This window comes from Chrysochloris asiatica, unplaced genomic scaffold (assembly GCF_000296735.1).
Source record: "Chrysochloris asiatica unplaced genomic scaffold, ChrAsi1.0 scaffold00104, whole genome shotgun sequence".
NCBI classification, from domain to species: domain Eukaryota; kingdom Metazoa; phylum Chordata; class Mammalia; order Afrosoricida; family Chrysochloridae; genus Chrysochloris; species Chrysochloris asiatica.
Window position 1 is genome coordinate 10729167 of NW_006408622.1, and position 18562 is coordinate 10747728.

An 18562-nucleotide genomic window follows, 5' to 3' on the forward strand; every position below is an offset into this window, starting at 1 on the left:
GAGCGCGCGCGGAGCCCTGGGTCGTCGCTATTGTATCCCGACACCAGCTCTATGCTAGTGGAACGCGGGCCCGGATGGAACACTGGGGGAGCCGGAGAGGGGTCTGGTCGCCAGGGTTTGGAGACAGTAAAGTAGGTCGGGGGCTTGATGGGGGTGGGAGTGATGGTGTTTTGAATGGGGTGGAAGGCAGAGGGGCGCGCACGCGCGCTCCCGGCTACCCGGTTGTTATGGGTGAAGGCGGAGGCCTGGGCGCATGCGTAGGTCTGGGCGGGGCCGCGGCGCGCACGCAGGCTCTGGCGGAGGCTACGTAGGGCACGTACAGTGAGTGGGGCTGGAGGAGAGGCAGAAGTCTGACTAGGTGTGTTCCTGGCTCTGTATTTTTAAAGTTCAGCGGGGGACGAAGCGGGCGGGCACGGAATCTGGGGATACTTAGCCGCGTTTTATAAACATACACACTTAGAAAAGGCAGCTGTCCAGGTTCCTCTCCTCAACTCGCGCAACAAAACAAACTTCCCTCAAGACGCAGGACTTGTGATTATAAATTTTATTAAGATTTTGGAGGGAGGGGGCACCATCAACATTCCCTCCTCACGTTAAAAAAAAAAAAAAATGTACAAAAGCTACATATAAAACATGAGATCATACAACCAAACTTTCCCGACTCAGAGCCAAATTCTGCAAGGGAAAAAAAAGATTTCAGTGAACTGGGGAGGCTGGGAAAGGAGGGGTCGGGAAGGGTCTCCTGAAAGTCGGGCAGGGGGGTGCTCACCTTTTTAAGTCTCCGTTCTCGCGATGCCTGAGAGTCCGTTTCCGAGTAAGGGGGAGGCTCTGGTTGGTAGTAGGCTTCATCTTCCTCTGGCTCCTTGTAGGGTCTCCTTTTCTCCTCTGCCCCCTTTCTCCTCAAGGCCTCCTCCAGCAGCCCCCTATCATAATAAGGCTTCCCAGACCTGGGGCCATCCTCTTGAGGGTTCCGGGAGCGGGGACTGTAGGGTCTGGAGTCACCAGGGGGGCGATGCCCAGACTTGAACTCATCATAGTGGGCATCCCAGGAGCGTGTAGAATCATCTTGATAGTAGAGATCGTCCCGGCTGCGGCTTCTAGGGGGAGCATAGGCCCGGCCCTTCCTCCCACTACTTGGGGGAGACCTCCTTGATTCTGTGGACCCCTGCCCACTGAGATCATCCAGAGCATCCACAGAGTGGGCTCGGGGCCGTCCAACTCCCCAGCCACTCATTGGCTGTTCTGCTGGGGGGTCCTGCTCCCACCTCCTAGGACTTCGGGGGGACCGTCGACCCCATTCCTTATCCCGGACAGGGGCGTAGGCAGGGCCCCTAAAAGGCTGGGATCGAGAGTCGTCCTCATGGAGGGAGGTGATCTCACTCAGGGCTGTGGAGAAGGAGGGTGGGAGGAGGTCTGGATTTCATGTCAGGAGCCCTGGGACCCAGTAATGTCAGTCATATGACAGACACTCTCGAGGGGCTCTTGGTTTCTCATCTAGTAAGTAATATACAGGAGCCTGTCCACCTCTCCTGTGGCATTGGAAGGGAGGGACATGGCCTAAGAGCCCCACCTAGGAGGAAGCCCCCATTTGCTTTTCCTCAGTAAAGCTACACTGTAAGTTGTAGCTCTTTGGTGAACCAATGGACTGTGGCCGTGGCAGAAATAGCACAACCTATCAGGAAATTAGTGGGGCCTCATATTGGAGGATTAGTGGCCTTAGGATATGGAGTGGAGTCTTGGGAGGGGGAACTGGAGTCCTGGCCATTGCCCCAGCCTTAATGCTGAGGCATCTGGGACGTGGGATTCCCCCTCCCACCTCAGACCGGAAGGTTCCTGCTCACCACGCTCAACACGGCCACTGGGGGGAGGACGTCGCAGAGGGTCAAAGTTGGCCAACTCTTTCTCCATGTAGTACAGGACCCGCATAGAGTCATCCTGCTGATTAGCCTGAATCCGGTAGCCACTTCGGACATCTAGGGGCAGGAGGGAACGGTGGCAGACAGGCGTCAGTTTGGGAGCATGAAAGCTGACCCAGCCCCCACCCCCCACAGGCATGTGCTCACCGGAGGTCACAGTGCTGTCTGTGTCTCGAAGCAAGGGCATCTGGGAGCTGTGGCCACCAACTGGGGGAGACTAGCTGTCAGTGACTGCCCACTAGGAGCCCCTTCCCCCGCCTTTAGCCCCCCTCCAATACATTGTTCCTTATATTCCAGATCACATTAGGGGCCCAAATTGCACCATAGAATCAGCACTGGACCACAAGGTTGGTTTGAACTGCAAGGTCAGTGGTTCAAACTCACCAGCTGCTCCTCAGAAACCCAAGACAGGGTTACTATGAGTCAAAATATCGACTTGAAGGCACTAACACCCCTTGCCCCCCAGCTGCTCCTGGCTCATCCAGGCCTTACCTGAGCTATTCCTGTCGAAATCTCCAGGATAACCATTGTAAACAGGGCCCATGGGGATCATGGCTGGTGGTGGCGGGGACTTGCCAGGGGAGAGGTTGGCATAGGTGCTGGAGGCATAGATGCTTGGGACTCCTGAGGTGGCTGCTTTGCCTGCAGCATACACTAGGGCAGAGACAGCCAGCATGAGAACTCAGGTGGCCAGGAACCACGCTACTCACCACTGCACTGGATTGGGGTTCTAGTATCTTCCTACGCAATCCTCATTCCATTTCTTGAAACAGGATCTTGAGGTGAGGGGACCTCAACCTGACTGAGTCCCCACCTCTTCTGTATGTTTTGTTTGGATTCTTGTGGTAGTTTGCCAACATTTGATGATCAAATCAAAAGGCTTTATATAAAATTCCACCTCTGGTTACCCTGTCAGAAGATAGAACACTCTGAGCCCATGTTATACAGGGTGAAGCTAGGCAGCATCTGCACTTTTAACCAAGGCCTGTACGCTGGGTCCGCTGTTCCCACAGGCCAGTGTCCCAAATCCCCAGCTCTAGAAAAAGGAATCACCTGCCTACTCCCTTTTCATGCCTGTAGGGGCCTTGACCCAGATGCACAGGAAATGAATCTAAAGCAAGAGTGTAGGGGACTCAGGAATTGACTTTCCTCCGCCCTGGCATCAAAACATGTCTTGTTAGTATTTCCAACCTTTGTCCCACACCCACCTCCACCTCCACCTCCTTACCCCTCCCTACCGGCTCCAGGAGGGAGAGCTCAAAGTCAAAGCCTTCCTCCCCCATGGCAAGAAACTTGTGTTCTGGTGGCTGCTCTTGCAGCAAAATCACTGGGCTCTAGGTCAGTCAGCCCCTTCTAGGATTCCAACAGGAAAATGGGGTGGGAGATGGGCTCAGAGAGGTCCCTTTATCTGTTCAGAAGCAAATGCTCAGCCCCACCTAGGAGGTGCCCTTATTCGCCTCTCCTTGGCAAGGAAGTGGTAATGTTGGGGAACCACTTTGCCCACCGATTTTATTAGATCTGGTGAACTCACATGTAGGCAGGGGCTTTCAAAAATTTGTCAAAGAATGAAATGAAAACATGTTGGAATTTCTTCATGAACTTTTTGAAGCCCCCTGTGTAGCACTTTGTGTGAGGTCTGGCCTGTGTCGGATGTCCCAAACCCTCTAGCGGTTAGAACATCACTGCTGTCTATGTCAGGAATGACTGAGGGCCAGGGCTTTGCCAGAAGTTGATAGAGGAAACAGACCTGGAGAGGGGAGGTCACTAACTTGGCTTCCAAGCAGGTAAGACGTCAAGCTGGGCCTCAAAGTTAAACTGCCCCTGCTTGCAACAACCACCTGTTATTTGACTGTGGATGAGCATCACTTGTGCACTGAGATGCTGGTATGCCCAGGCACGTGGAAGGAATCCAAGGAACTGGGCCAAGCTGTGGTCGAGGAGGAGCAATGGGGTAGCAGTAGGAGGGAAATGTCACTTTTTTTTTCCTTCTGTTTTATTTCTTTCCCTTCTTCATCCTTGGTCCAACTTCCATTTCCAAACATCCACGGATGCCTCCTTTGACATACGACATATTTCCTTAAACATAGTTATGTTGCTACCATGTGCCGACGAGTCAGTTCCAACTCACAGAACCAGGACAGAGTAGAACTGCCTCGTAGGTTTCCCCAGCCGTTCCTGGTGTGGTGCTGTGAGTTAATGCGCTGGACTGCAAGGTTGGTTTCAACTGCAAGGTCAGCGGTTCAAGCTTACCAGCTGCTCCTTGAAACCTCATACAAGGTCACTATAAGTCAGAACCAACTCGGTACTCAACAACAGTCTTTACAGGACTAGATTGCTGGGTCTTTTTACCTTCGGAGTATTTGGTGGGTTTGAACCACTGACCTCCCAGCCAAGTACTTAACCACTGCACCACCAGGGCTCCTTAACCGTAGCGCTCTTGTTAGGTGCCGTAGAGTTGGTTTTGACTCATGTGACCATATCATGTATAACAGAATGAAACACTGCCCAGTTCTGCACAAGTCTCATAAAGGTGTCAGTCCATCTGTTGAGGGTCTTCCTCTTTTTTGATGACCCTCTAGGAAGCATGATGTCCTTCTCCATGGACTGGTACCTCCTGATACCAGTCTATCCATCCTCATTCTGAGGAACATTCTGACTCTACTTCTTCCTTCACAAATGTGTTTATTCTTCTGGCAGTCTGTGATTTGCTTAATATTGTTTGCCAACAATGATTCAAAGGCATGGATTCTTCAGTCTTCCCTACTGTGCAGCTCTCACATGCATATAAAGCAACTGAAAGTACCACGGCTTGAATCAGGTGCACCTTGGTTCTCAAAGTAGCATCTACGGTGGTTAAGACTTTAAAGAGATCTTTGGCAGATGTGCCCAATGCCATATGTCATTAGTCATTTGATTTCTTGACAGTTGATTCCATGGGTGTTTACTGTGGATCTCAGTAAAATGAAATCCTTGACAACTTCAGCACTTTAAGCTCTGTTTATTATGATGTTGCTTTTTGGTCCCATGGTATAGATTTTTGTTTCCTCCTGGTCTGGTGCTGTAGGATAAATACTGGGCTGCTAACCATAAGGTTGGCCATTCAAACCCACCAGCCACTCCTTGGGAACCCTATACAGGGTCTCTAGGAGTCGGAACTGACTCAACGGCACTGTTGAGCAACAATGTTGAAGAAGGCGTCCTGGTGGTACAGCAGTTAAAGCGTGGCTGCTAGGCCAAAGCTCCAAGCAGTTCCATGGGAGAAAGATGCAGCAGTCTGTTTCTGTAAAGATTTACACCCTTGAGATCCGATGGGGCAGGTCTACTGTGTCCTGTGGAGTCACTGAGTGTCGACCCAATGGCAGAGGGTCTGGTACTGGATTTTCATGTTGAGGTGTAATCCGTATCAGTGTGGCGCTGTAGGATCAGCACTGGACCGCTAACCACAAGGTCGGCAATTTTAACTCGCCAGCTGCTCCTCAGAAACCCTATACAGGGCGGCTATGAATTGGAATGGACGTGACAAAACTAGATAACAAAAACAATTCCGGCTGAAAGCTCTAGTCTTTGATCTTCATTAGTAAGTGGTTCAACTTCTGAAGTCTATTTTCAGCCAGGGGCACTGCAGGATCAACACTGGTCTGCTAACCACAAGATCGGCAGTTCAAACCCACCAGCAACTCCTTGGAACCCCTATGCAGGGTTGCTGAGTCAGAACAAATAGGAGGGTATTTAACAACAAGGTGTTGTCATAGCCACGGGGTAGAAGGCAGTGCTTGCCTCAAAGTGCTTTTGTGTTTTAATTTTACTTCAGTTTGGCAACACTAAATTCTGTTTCACTTAAAGATTTTTCAGAGAGAGCTTTACTTGTCTTCATTGATTACTGTTGTACAAGGGGGTGGGGGCTTCAAAAACTTCATGGAAAATTGCATTTTCCACAAACTTTGGAAGCCACCTTGTATTATTTGAATTTTTTTTTTTAACCACAAGCATGGATACTATCCAAAGAGGGGTTAAAAAAAAAAATCAAAATAAATGAAAATGAAAAGCTGAAGTAAACAAACGATCGCCTTGACCTCCATTCTTCCAAACTGCTAAGCTGCTCGCCTCCAGATCCGAGGCAGGGTCCTGGGCAGGCCGGCAGAGGGCCAGCTCCTCCTTCAGGTCCCAGGAGGTGACATGGGGGTAGTCAACTGAGGGGCACTTACAGGCTTCTGGACAGCAGCACTTGTCCGGGCAGCAGGGGCACCTGACGTAACAGCAGCAGGTGTGGGGACAGCACTGACACCAGCAGATGGCCAGGAGGAGGAAGAAGAGGATGGTGGCCAGGCAGACCACGACCACAAACAGCCAGTCTGCAGGGGGAGGAGAAAAGGCCCTCAGCCCGAGGCCTGTGAGGAAGTGGGGAAGGCCACAAGCCCTGTGGGGCGGTGCAGAAGAGCGGGACGGGGCACAACTGGCAAAGGTGGTTGGGAAAGCTGCAGCCCTCACTGGGTTCTCCATGGCAGAGATGGGGGTACAGCAGCAGCAGCAGAAACAGTAGAATACCCAACCCTCCAAAGATTAGGGAGCTCCCCTGGGCTCATGCCAATGGGGCAGAAAACAAGGTAGTCTGGACAGAGAGAGTGCCAGCTGCCTATACCCAAGCCCCCAGGAGAGCACCGAGGTACCAGTCACAGGAGCCCCTGCCTGCCCCCAGGCTCCTCATCAGCCAGCCCACAGGCCACTAGATGCTACGGATTGGGTGGAGTTAGTGGGGGGCCCATTGCGAGCAGTGTTTAGGATGGGGAAGGATACCAGAGACAGAAACATTAAGTGGTGGGTGGGGAGACTCCCAAAGAAGTCTCACTCAGGTTTCCACCCCGCCCCCCATACCTTCCATGGGCCCCGCCCGAAAATCAGGTAAAAGCTCAGCCACCCCTGAGGTCCTACCTGGAGGGACAAAAGAGAAACAGGAGATTATGCTGGCGCGAGCCAGCCCAGTCCACCCTGCCCCGGACCCAGCTCTACGATGACCAGGTGGTGAGAGGTGGCTTTCACTGAAGTGCATGAGAGGAGGTGGTTTACAGGGTCCTAGCAGTAGCTCCTGAACTCCAGCTTTGTCCAGATGGAATCCATTACGTAATTTACCTCCTTCTCCCTCAACAAGGAAGCCTGCTGCCCATAAAGGCTTAAACCCACATTCCATGGTGTTCTGAAGTTCTGACCTCAGTTTGGACCCTCAGCAGAAACTAAAGGCCTTCAATGAGGTGGACGGACTCAGTGGCAACCACAAAGGGCTCAAACAACAATTGTGAGGATGGCTCAGAAGAGGGCGGTGTTGTGTTGTGTTGCACATACGGGGCACTATGAGCCAGAACCAATCAGAAGGCACCTAACAACAACATCTACGGGTCCTAACACCCCTAAGGGCTCCATCCCCACGATACGGATGGTTCTACACGTGGCCGGCGAAGGCTTGGGCCAACTCTCCTTTTAGGGACCCAAGAAAATGCTAGTTTTCTTTTTTTAAATTAGAAAAAAATACTAAGAGTGAGGCTTCAAAACGTTCATGGAAAATTTCCATGGTTTTTAAATTCCATTTCCACAAACTTTTTGAATCCCCCTCATAAAATAAAGCATTGTCCTTAAAGCAATTCAATCTTAAGATATGCTTTTGAATGTTTTCTTTATGGAGCAAGGGACCCCCCCCCCCAAAGCAAAAGTACCTACAGCTCATCAGCATCTGAATGCAGCCCTGCTTCTGAGACCCACGAGGGCTCCACCGAGTTCACGCACTTCATCATATGTTACTTGCACACGTTTTATGATCCAATTTGCCCTCAGCTTCCAAGGGAGCTCTGTGCCCCCACAAGCATTTGACCACCCAGGGCACACACACAGCTGAACTCTACATCAAAACAGCCCCATCCAGAGTTCACGCACTCCCTACCACATGCCTGCCCCTTCCAGGGCGCTCTAGAATACAGATCAGCAGTTCTCAAAGTATGGTCCCGTCCTCAAGGCCAAAACTACAAGTGACACTTCAAAAACATGGTGGGAAAAAATGGAATCAAAAGACAACGGGACGTCTGCATGAACTTTTGGATGCCCCGTCGTATTTTCATAATGATCCTAAGATGCTAATTGCCTTTCTCGCTCTACTCTCATGAGTGTACAGGGGAGTTTCCCAGAGGCTACATGACGTATGTGACATCATGGCTCTGAAGGCTAGCAGACTTGTGCTTTCAAACTTGGCCCAATTGTCATATCTGATTTGATAAAGGCAGAGAGAGATCACACAGGACCAAAATCTCTGAGGTGCTCCATCGTTTTTTAGCGTGTCAACGGGTCCTGAGCAGGACTGAAGTTTGAGAACGGCTGATGTTGGCTGTGCATTTTACCAAAGGACACTCAGACGTTGCCTGGGTCCCCGGTACACACGCCCGGTGGGGTCCCGTGACATGTGCTCCTTCACCGCGCATGCAGTGTTGGTAGCATGCCTGCCGTCCAACACTCCGACATATAGCCCGAGTTAAACAAGACTATATGACTATATGTGTTAGCCCGCGATAGTAAGCGCCAGGGATGGGAGTCCTGGGCAGGCCAGGGGCCACTGGCTGACTCCCCACCCTGTCTCTGGACATCCCAAGACACCTCCTCTGAGGGAAGCAGTCATTTGTACAACACACAGTGCCACCCCAACAAGGCAGAGGAAAAGTGCTTGGGATGGTTCTACACGGGGTTGTGGCAGGGGGTCCCGGGGTCCTTTGTGGCCCAGCCACCTCTCAGTGATCCACCTACTCCCTTCCTCACACCCTACCAATTAAAATGGGACTAAGTCCCCAATTGTCTCCATTCCGAGTTTAGCTTTGGCTGATGGGAAATGGTGAGAGAGGACCCTACCTGGGGTACAGGACACAGGTAAACCCAAGTGACTGGTGGTGTCTTGAGGGAGGAAAACAGACCCACAAGAGCCCAGAGAGCAAGCAGGGATGTGGAGGGCAGACGCAGAAGCAGGCAGAAGCAGCAGCCCTGCTCCATCTTCCCCCTCTCCCTCCCGAGCCCCCCGCCCCCAGGATGCAGCCCCCACACTCACCCAGGACAATGAGCTCTGCGTAGGCCTCATTATTCCCTTTGAGGTCCTGTGCCGAGACCACGGAGCAGTAATACACACCACTGTCTCCCCAAGCCGTCTGGTCAAAAGTCAGGTCAGCGTCTGGGCCAGAAGGAGACAGTGTGAGGGTACCTAGGGAGAAGGGAATACCCAGCCCAGCAGGGCCACCTCCTGCCACCCAGAAACGGGGCAGGGAGCCGGCCTGCCAAGGTAGGTACTGTCCTAAACACTTCAAAGGAGCACTCAGCTGCTAACCAAAAAAGCTTTGATTTGAACCCACCAGCAGCTCTGCGGGAAAAAGATGTGGCAGTCTGCTTTGGAAACCCTACTGGGCAGTTCTAGCCTGTCCTATGGGATGGCTAAGAATTGGACGTGGTTAGGCAGCAGGTTCTGCAAGTCTGTGAGGTGGATCCTGTTATCACCCTGGTTTTATCCCTGAGAAAATAAGTCTAGAAAAGTTAAAAATCCACCCTGACTGTGTGGACAGTTCACCAAGAGAGGAGCGGAACAATCCAACTCCAGAGCCAGCCATCCACAACAGTCTCACCATCGCCGACCTGAACCCCCCCAGAGCCCACTACTGCTGATCCAAGGGGGTGGATCCAGGGTAAGGCCCAGAGATAAATAGGCCAGATTATAGGAATCAAGAGCCATCCTGACATCAAGAGAAAGTGGGTGTGTATGTGTTCTTGGGAGGTCCCTTGTCTGTCCACCCACCTGTCAGTCCCCACATTCCAGGTCAGATCCAGGGCTTGGAGACGCTTTGGTCTCTAGCAGCCTGGGGCAAGGAGCCTGTTAATTGTGCAGTAATTAAAGCCTCAGTGCATCCTGTGGCCTCTTGACTCCTCAGGCTCTCATTAGTTAAATGCTCTCAGATACTCACCTGTGTGGGGCAGGATGGGACCTAGTGGGCAACTCTGCCTTAGGCTCATGGGAGATACCAGTAGGTTAGAGATGAGCACCCCAGCCGGGAAATTCCCACAGCCTCATAGCCACTTCTTCCTAGACCTGCCTACCACCTTGTCCCATGTACCTGCTGCCACCCTTCTGGAGAAAATGTGTGTGTGCCCTAACCACAACACCACAGTATCTGTTGAAGGGCCCAACCAGGCTCATCTCCACAGAAGAATCTTCCTTCCAACAACGCCCACTTAACAAGTTTCCAAATACCTTGCCCATGCTTACAAGGCAGGATCTGACCACTGCTGACCGCGTCAGCCTCTTCCTCACCCCTCCCCTTCACTATTGTCCAGTATGTTGGGTTCAGACCCACTTGCCTTGTGTATCTGCTGTTCCCTCTGCCCAGCGCTTTCCCAGACTGTTCCTAAGTGGTTTCCACTCTCATTACCCAAGCCTCGGCTCAGAGACGTGTTCCCTGGTCATCTGAGTTCCCGCAGCTCCAGCGCCTGACTGCTGTACTGCATTTCCACCTCCCACATTAGGATGGAGGCTGCATGCAAGCCAAACCAGGTGTGTTTCCATCACTGCTGAGTCTCCAGTGCTGGGGAGACGGGCCTGAGAATAAAGCCCTTCCCTCCTCTTGCTGGCCTGCTTTAGCCTTTGTTATTGGTTCCAGCTTTCTGGGCACATGGCTATGTTCAAATATGTTCATTCATTCAACAAGTAATTCTTGAGTGCCTATCATGCTTACTGGTCCAAATGTTTAAATGCTCAATTTATTAACTGAAAGGTTGGTGGTTCAAACCCACCCAGAGGTACCTTGGAAGAAAGTCCTGGTGATTTGCTTCTGAAAGGTCATAGCCTTGAAAACCCTGTGGAGTACAGTTTTACTCTGCAACGCATGAGTTCACCATGAGCCGGAATCCAACCAACAGCGGCAAGTTTACTATGTTCTTACCAGCATTTGAGGCATCCAGCATACCAAAAAGCAATAGCTCGCAAAGTGTGGTCTGTGAATTCTGGGCATCCCTCAGACTCTTTTCAAGAGATCCCTAAGGTCAGATTGTAACCATGGCAATAAAACGCTATACAATAGGATGAATGTAAAACTAATGTTCTCCCATGTAAACTATCACATAATTTCACAATAAAACATTTAGAGAGAGAGAGAGAGAGAGAGAGATCCCTAAGGTCAAAGTTATTTTTGTAATACTATGACATCATTGCCTAACTCATTCTATAAAGTCAATATTACCTTGAAACCAACACCATACATATAAAAATGAAACAAGATCCATGCCTCACACCATATGCAAAAACAAACTCAAAATAGATTGTTGTTGCTGTTAAGTGCCATCGAGTCGGTTTCGACCCACAGTGACCCTGTATAGGGTTTCCGAGGAACAGCTGGTGAGCTTGAACCGCCAACCTTGTAGTTCACACTGACTTTGCAGTCCAGCACATTAACTCACAACGACATACCAGGGCTCCTCAAAATGAATTAAGGACCCAAATGTGAAAACTAAAATCACAAAATCCTTAGAAGAAAACCTAATAGTAAAATATTGGAATGAGCTTTTTAACAATGGATTATCAGATATAATAACAGAAATATGAAAAGCAAAAGACAAAATAGGTAAAGGGGACCTCATAAAAAAATTAAATGCCTTTGTTCATTAAAAGACTTCACTAGGAAAGTGAAAAGATAATTTATTGACCAGGAGAGCATCTTTGGAAACCATATATCCAATAAGAATCTAAAAGTCAAGATACATGCACCTGTGTTACAGCACTATTCATAACAGACAAGACAGAAACAACCTGAATGTTCATCATCAGTGGATGAATGGAGAAAATGAGGTCCATACATACAATAGATACATACAATGGATGATTACTCAACCAGAAAGAGAAATGAAGTCCTGAGAAACGCTACAACATGCATGGAACTTGAGAACGTTACGCTGAGTAAAATGAGTCAATCACAAAAGGATAAGTATTATATGAACATCCCTTAACATAAAAAAATCTAAGTAAGCAAATGTATGGAATCCTGGTGTGGTGCTGTGGGTTAATGTGCTGGACTGCAAGCAAAGTCAGTGCGAACTGCAAGGTCAGCGATTCAAGCTCACCAGTCACTCCTCAGAAACCCTATACAGGGTAGCTATGGGTTGGAAATGACTTCACAGAACTTAACAACAAAAAAGCAAATGTATAGAGACTAAAGTTAATTAGTGGCTACAAGGATGGGAAGGAGGAGAAAGGGGCAATTATTGCTTATGAAGCAGAGTTTCTGTTCATCATGATGGAAAAATTGCACTGATTAAGGGTAACAGATACACTACCAATTGATGCAGAATGATGCCTCTAAACTGTACACCTGTAATAAATTCAATTGACAGATGCAGTGTGATGTCTATCATGTTTACAAAAAGGGGGTTGTCGCTGTTAAGGCTGCATATGTACAACAAAACATCTCATGAGATTTGGTTTATTAGTGTGAGGGTTTAGGGTCATGGTTTCATGGGATATCCCAGTTCACAGACCTAGCATCGTATTTTTAGGGAGTCTGTTTTACCTGCTAGTTCACTGTGTAGTGCCTGAGGTCTTAAAGACTCATAAGCAGCCATGCAAGGTACAACCATTGGTCTCTCTTTGTCTGGAGTCGGAAAGGAAGAATGGTCAGAAATAGGAGTAAGAAATGGAATAGGTGTTTGATGGTCTCTACAAGCTGCTTCCTTGGCTATGAGACCAGAAGAAATGGATGGTGCTCAGTTATGACGACTAGTTTTGATCAAAGATTCCAAAGAACCCTGATCAAAAGGTGGGGAAAATATAGAAGAGAATTTCAATTCTCATGGAATCCAGACTTCTGGAAGACTGAATGAACACCTCACACTACTACTTAAAGATAATCTTTAACCACAAAACCATAAACCAAAAAATATCTCCTGAAGTCGTCTTCACACCAGTCTAGCTTAACTAACAAAGCCAGGAGTATTGGGCTAATTTCAAGAACTTACTGTATAGAATCAAATCATTAACGGCAGCTCTAAAGGTTAGACAGAAAGCGCCGAGGGAAGCGAGTTTAATGTCAGTAGGAAAGGAACATTCTGGAAAAGAAAAGTGGGGTGACTGGCTGCACAATTCGAAGACTGTATCAAAGCCACCATGTTAACTAATACATGGAAGACAAAGGAAACTGCTGGTGAAGCAGACCCTATTTGAGTTGAAAAGAAACTAAGTGACTTAAAGAATGAATGCAGGTCTTGCTGTGCATCTTTTCAACAAGGAAGCCCTAAGACCACAAAAAGGAGCTCTGGTAGCGTAGTGGTTACGAATCGGGCTGCGAACCGTAAGGTCAGCAGTTCGAAACTACCAGCTGTTCTGCGGAAGAAAGATGAGGCTTTCTGCTCCCATAAAGATTTACAGGCTTGGAAACCCTGTGCAGGGTCGCTATGGGTCAGAACCGACTCCACGGCACATAACAACAACAAGACCAAAAAGTTTCAGAACCATTGCTATAGAAATCAAACCAAACTTGACTGATTCTAAGTCATAGAAACCCTATAGGAGAGTAGAACTGCCCGGTGGGTGGGTTTCTGAGGCTGTAAATCTTTAGGAGAGCAGACTACTGCATGGATTTGGGTTTGCAGCCCAGCTCATTTTAACCATTGTACCACCAAGGCTCCGTGGCTATAGAGAAGAGACATAAATCCTTGCCCCTATAGAGCGTAGATCCTAACTGGGAAAGAAACAGACTAATAAAAAATTAAAATGCATCACCTATCAGATGGCGATAAACAAAGGACGGGAATGTCAGCGGTGAAGTGGGGGTTGTGAGTCTGAATGAGGTGACCAGGGCAGGGCTCCAGATAAGGTCCCCTTCAGAACAGACATGAAGGACTAGAGGACACAGTCCCCTTCCACATCGGTTGTTTTTGTTGTTAAGTGCCGTCGAGTTGGTTCCGACTCATAGCAATCCTGTATAGGGTTTCCGAGGTGGATGGTTAGCAGCAGTCCAGGGCTGCTCTTACAGCACCACCCAGCACCTAGACATCTCCTACTGAGCACTCTTGCCATGGGCTCAGTACACAGCCCTGTGTAGGTGTTCTTTCACTGAATCCTCAGATAACCTAGTACTAGATTCTCTTCAATCCTCCATGTTCTCCCAAATGCCGGTAGCCCGTTGTTTTTCACATGCATCATTAAATCAGACTCTGACCCCACCACTCCAAATGCAGAACCCAAGACCTAGTGGTCTTTACTTGAAGCTGAAGAGGTGGGCAGGAAGCCCTCTGCCACATCAAAAGACTAGAGGCCAGGGGTTAAACTCTTGGGCTCCTGTGGAGCTGATCTGGGCCCTTTGTGCGTTTTGCTTGGCCCGAATGATGTTTTCAAAACCCATGAAAATGTGACTTTCCGGCTTCTTTTGAGAAACCCTAAGGCCTAGGCTCACCTCCTTCCTGCAAGGCGCACCCTGTTCCCGGTCCCCCGTCTGACCCTGAGATTACTCAGCTGGACTCAGCTCAAATATTTTAAGAATGGACACTGGGCCTCCTCCACATCTCTGGTTCCATATCTGTCCACAGCAGAGGTGGCCCTTTTGATCTCAGCGGTCCCATGGGACTCCCTGCCCAGTGCTGATCAGAGTTGGGGATACATGGGTCCCACACAGTCCAAAGAGGCCCCCCCCACATCACACACAGCAGAGAGGAATGGAAACAGGAGGAGAAGGCCTCCTAAGCTGAGGGACACTTAGAGTGAGCAACTGTTCTGGTTTGCCTGGGACTGAAAGGCATCCTGGGATACTGAACTCTCACTTTTAAAACCGGGCAGTTGGTCACCCTAGGGTCACCAGGGAGGAAGTCTACTTCTCCCCATCCTCAAAGCTGAAATGGAGGAACCTCCCATGGCTACTGGGTTTCCTGAAGGGATATAGACACAATGGTTGATTACAGATCACAGTTGAGGTCCAACACGGGCCAAGTCAAGAGAGCCAAGCCAGGGAGGATCTACTGGGGCATGAAGAACAAGTCTGGGGGGGCATGACTCCAGCCAGTCTTCAAGAGCTCTCTCAGTGGTGGGGCCTAATTCAGTAAAGAGGGATAAGAGGGACAGCAGGCTGCTTAGGGCTCAACAGCACATGGGACTTCAGGGCCAGCAAGTCCCTCCCATGAAACAGGCCCAACGGGCTGGGCACCTGGAACCCTGCGTTTTATCCATGTATGTACTTTTATCCAGCATGCACCATGGCCTAATCCCTTGGAGCTGCAAATGGGTTCTCTTTTCCTCTCTTAGTTCATATGCCAAGATTAAAACTCTAGTTCTAAAACAATGAAAGGAGAAATTAATTAAGCTGGTGGGCTCATACCTCACCTACTCACTCCTCAGTACCTTCCTCTCTGCCTTCCAGATTCTCAAGAGCCCAACTCCAGTACCTCCTCAAACCATAACCCAGTCATTCCATATAGCTCACTACCTGGTTCTATTTTCTTCATTGCACTCAGTTCGCTGTCTTTATCTGCTAGAACGTCCAGCTGTCCAGATCACCACTCTGTTCCGAGCACCTGCAACAGCAGCTAACACTTAAGTGTCACTGAGTCAGTTCCAACTCATCATGACCCTATATAGAGTTTCAGAGGAGCTGGTGGGTTTGAACTGCGATCCTTGCAGTTAGCAGTTCATTGCTACAGCAGTTATCCTATCATCAACCAGGACTCCACACATACTAAGTGCTTGAAAAAGACTCACTGAACAGAGACATGAATGAGCAACTTCCCCACTGCCCCTTACTTACTCCTGACAAGACACACTTCCTACCAGGAGGCCGCATTATGGTCAAGGACATGAGCTCTTAGGGATGCTTGAGTTCAAATCCTGACTCAACCCTAGATGATGTACCTAACCTCTCTGTGCTTCCTCTGTTGACAGGAGTATAAACCAAGGTAGTGGAGATTCAATGGGAGAACATGTGTAAAGCAAGACTTAGGTCTTCTCAACTAAAGTCTTTCACCCTTCAGCACACTTTTATCACCTTGTCTGCTCTGTGAGCCCTTAAAGGATAAGCTTCAACATGGCTGTCTTAAAATCCCAGCCACTACCAGCTGTGTGACCTTGAGCAAGTCATTGTAACCTCTCTGGGCCTCCTTGTAAAATGGCAATTCAATTACTGTGTGGTCTAAACAAGCCACTCCATGTAAAACCCTTGGCACCTGGTACTCAGGTGACTTGTTAGGATTTTTACTGCTAATTAGTATGGATGGAGGAGGTATAAGCAGCAGCTCATTTGCTTTATTCTTCAAGCACTCGACAGTCTGTGTGGTACTTATATGGGCAGTGGCTCTTGATGGAATATGAGGAAAGTAGTTTGATTTGGTTGAACAGTGCCTGGTAAGCATTACCCAAAACAAAAGGAAACCAAGCCACTGCCATCCTGTCCATTTTGACTCAGTGTAGAACTGTTCCTTAGGGTTCCCAAGACTATGAATCTTTATAGGGATGGGCATCCCCATCTTTCTCCCCCAGAGCAACAGGTGAGTTTGAACCACTGACCTTGTGGTTAGAAGCCCAGTGCTTAACTTAAGCACAGCACCCCAGGACTCCTTGGTACTTGTTAATAAACAAAAACAAAACCAAACCCAATGCTGTGGAGTAGATTCTAACTCACAGCACCCCTATATAGGGTTTCAGAGGCTGTACATCTTTAAGGGAACAGAAAGCCTCATCTTTCTTCTGTGGAGTATTTGGTAAGTTTGAACTGCCAACCTTATGGTTCACAATCCAGTACTCATCCTACACACCACCAAGGCTTTGGTATTTGTTGTTTGTTATTAAGTATCCTGGAGTCTGTTACAACTCACAACAACCCTGTTTAGGGTTTTCAAGGAGCAACTGGGGGATGTGAATCACCAACCCTGGAGGTTAGCAGTCCAGTGTCACACTAGGACTCCTCTGGTATGTGTTGTTAGGTACCATCGAGTTGGTTCCAACTCATAGTGACCCTTTATAGGGTTTCCGAGGAGCAGCTGGTCAGTTGGAACCTCCGACCTTGAGGTTCAAACTGACCTTGCAGTCCAGCGCATTAACCAGCAGCGCCAAACCGTGGCTCCTTGGTACGTGCTAGGTAGTCAAAACAATCGTTAGTAAAGGAGTGGAAACGTGCATCCGTCCCATCAGACATTGGCACTCAAGAACCAATACCAGTTGGCCAGACACGAACTAGCCCACCACCCCACGGGAGCAAACTCTAGCCCCGCCCTATTCCCAGCCCTCCCCAACGTACTTCCTGTAATGGTGATCCTCCTGCCCTGGTAGTAGTCACCCAGGGTCACAGCATCGCCCTGCTTGGTAGCCACAACCCTGACGGTGCGCACACTGTCGTCACACGACACGTAGGGATTGTAGCCAGAATTAGCAGTTGCCACCTGGGCATTGAGCTGATTGTCGACGCTGGCTGGGGAGAAGGCGTCCGCGATGCGGTCCCGGCAGAAAGATTTGTACTTCCAGATCACAATGGGCACGGTGGGGGTGGCAGTCACCTGGTAGGTGCAGGGTAGGGTCACAGGCTGGAAGAGGATCACAACGTGGAAGGGGTCTGATACGGTCACCTGGATGGCACTGGCGGGAGCTGAGGACAAGAGGGGAGCTGGTTAGTGAGGACCGTGTGGGCTGCCTCAGAAGAGCTCAAGGAAATGCTTCTGCAGGAAAGAGCAACCTCACTTGTCACTGGCTTGACACTGAAACGTGTGCGGCTTTACAGAGCTCCTGACACACATTGGTTCTTAATCCCTAGGATCAGTGAAGTCCTTATGACAATCACGCCCAATTTATAGACCCACAGGGCTGAAGCGGCAGGTACAATGCCACACACCAGATTCCTTGGAGTGATACCTCGCAACATCTGTCCATCTCTCTCCTCTTAACCACCTGGCCCCCTCTTCCCTGTCCCAGTCTCTCTCTGGCCTGTATACAACCACAAATGGATACTGTGATATTCAGTGTCCATGGCCCCCCTTCAAAAGGAAGTGCCAAGGGTCCCAAGATACCCTGAGTTTTGTGAACTTGGGGGGCAATGTTGTAGAACTGTCTGACCGACAGTGCTGTGCCATGGTGTGGCTGAAGTCCCCACAAAATCTCCACCAATCGTTTTTCCCTACTCAAAGCCATTTCAAATGAATGTGCCAAAGGCGCTGGTCAAGAGATCAAGCCCCTCTCCCCGCCCCCACCCAAATAAACCTCACATCCAGGTACAAGTTACTAGTAGAAGGTGGTTTCAAACTCCCTATTCTCATTCCCGCCAGGAGGTGAGTGGGGTGTGGGGCAGGGAATCCCCAACCCCGCACCCACCTGAGTCCTGGGAGCCATCTCATTCCAGGAAACATCTAATTCTGGCCTCGAGTACCCATCTCCCGTTACTCAACGATTTAGAAATTCTGGGGTACGCCTAACTTCCCATTCCAGCCTTTTTCAGTAGTCGGGCGCTCCCCCTACTCTACAAAGGATCCCATTCTCCCTACGGCTCCCGGGCTCACAGACTCCGGAGTTTCACTTCCTGTATCTCGGGACAAGGGCGGGAGCGCTCCTCTGCAAAGATGAGGAATTCTTCCCACCCCGACACACATCGGGTCTCCAGGAGACACAGCCGGGAGGT

General features: G+C 49.5%; 1 protein-coding gene across 2 annotated transcripts in view; it reads right to left on the bottom strand.

Annotated features, from left to right (window-relative positions):
• Positions 1–639: 639 nt before the first annotated feature.
• The window catches only part of LSR (lipolysis stimulated lipoprotein receptor), an 18344-nt gene continuing 421 nt past the window's right edge, over positions 640–18562 (bottom strand). Inside the window, exons 2-9 of one of the 2 annotated variants that reach the window (XM_006867371.1) lie at positions 17195–17539; positions 8992–9111; positions 6122–6268; positions 2409–2570; positions 2064–2123; positions 1842–1973; positions 770–1386; positions 640–675 (exon numbers count right to left, since the gene is read on the bottom strand). In XM_006867371.1, the coding sequence (XP_006867433.1) occupies positions 640–675; positions 770–1386; positions 1842–1973; positions 2064–2123; positions 2409–2570; positions 6122–6268; positions 8992–9111; positions 17195–17539 (1619 nt within the window). The remainder of the gene's footprint in view (positions 676–769; positions 1387–1841; positions 1974–2063; positions 2124–2408; positions 2571–6121; positions 6269–8991; positions 9112–17194; positions 17540–18562) is intronic. The other variant, XM_006867372.1, reaches the window with a different exon arrangement.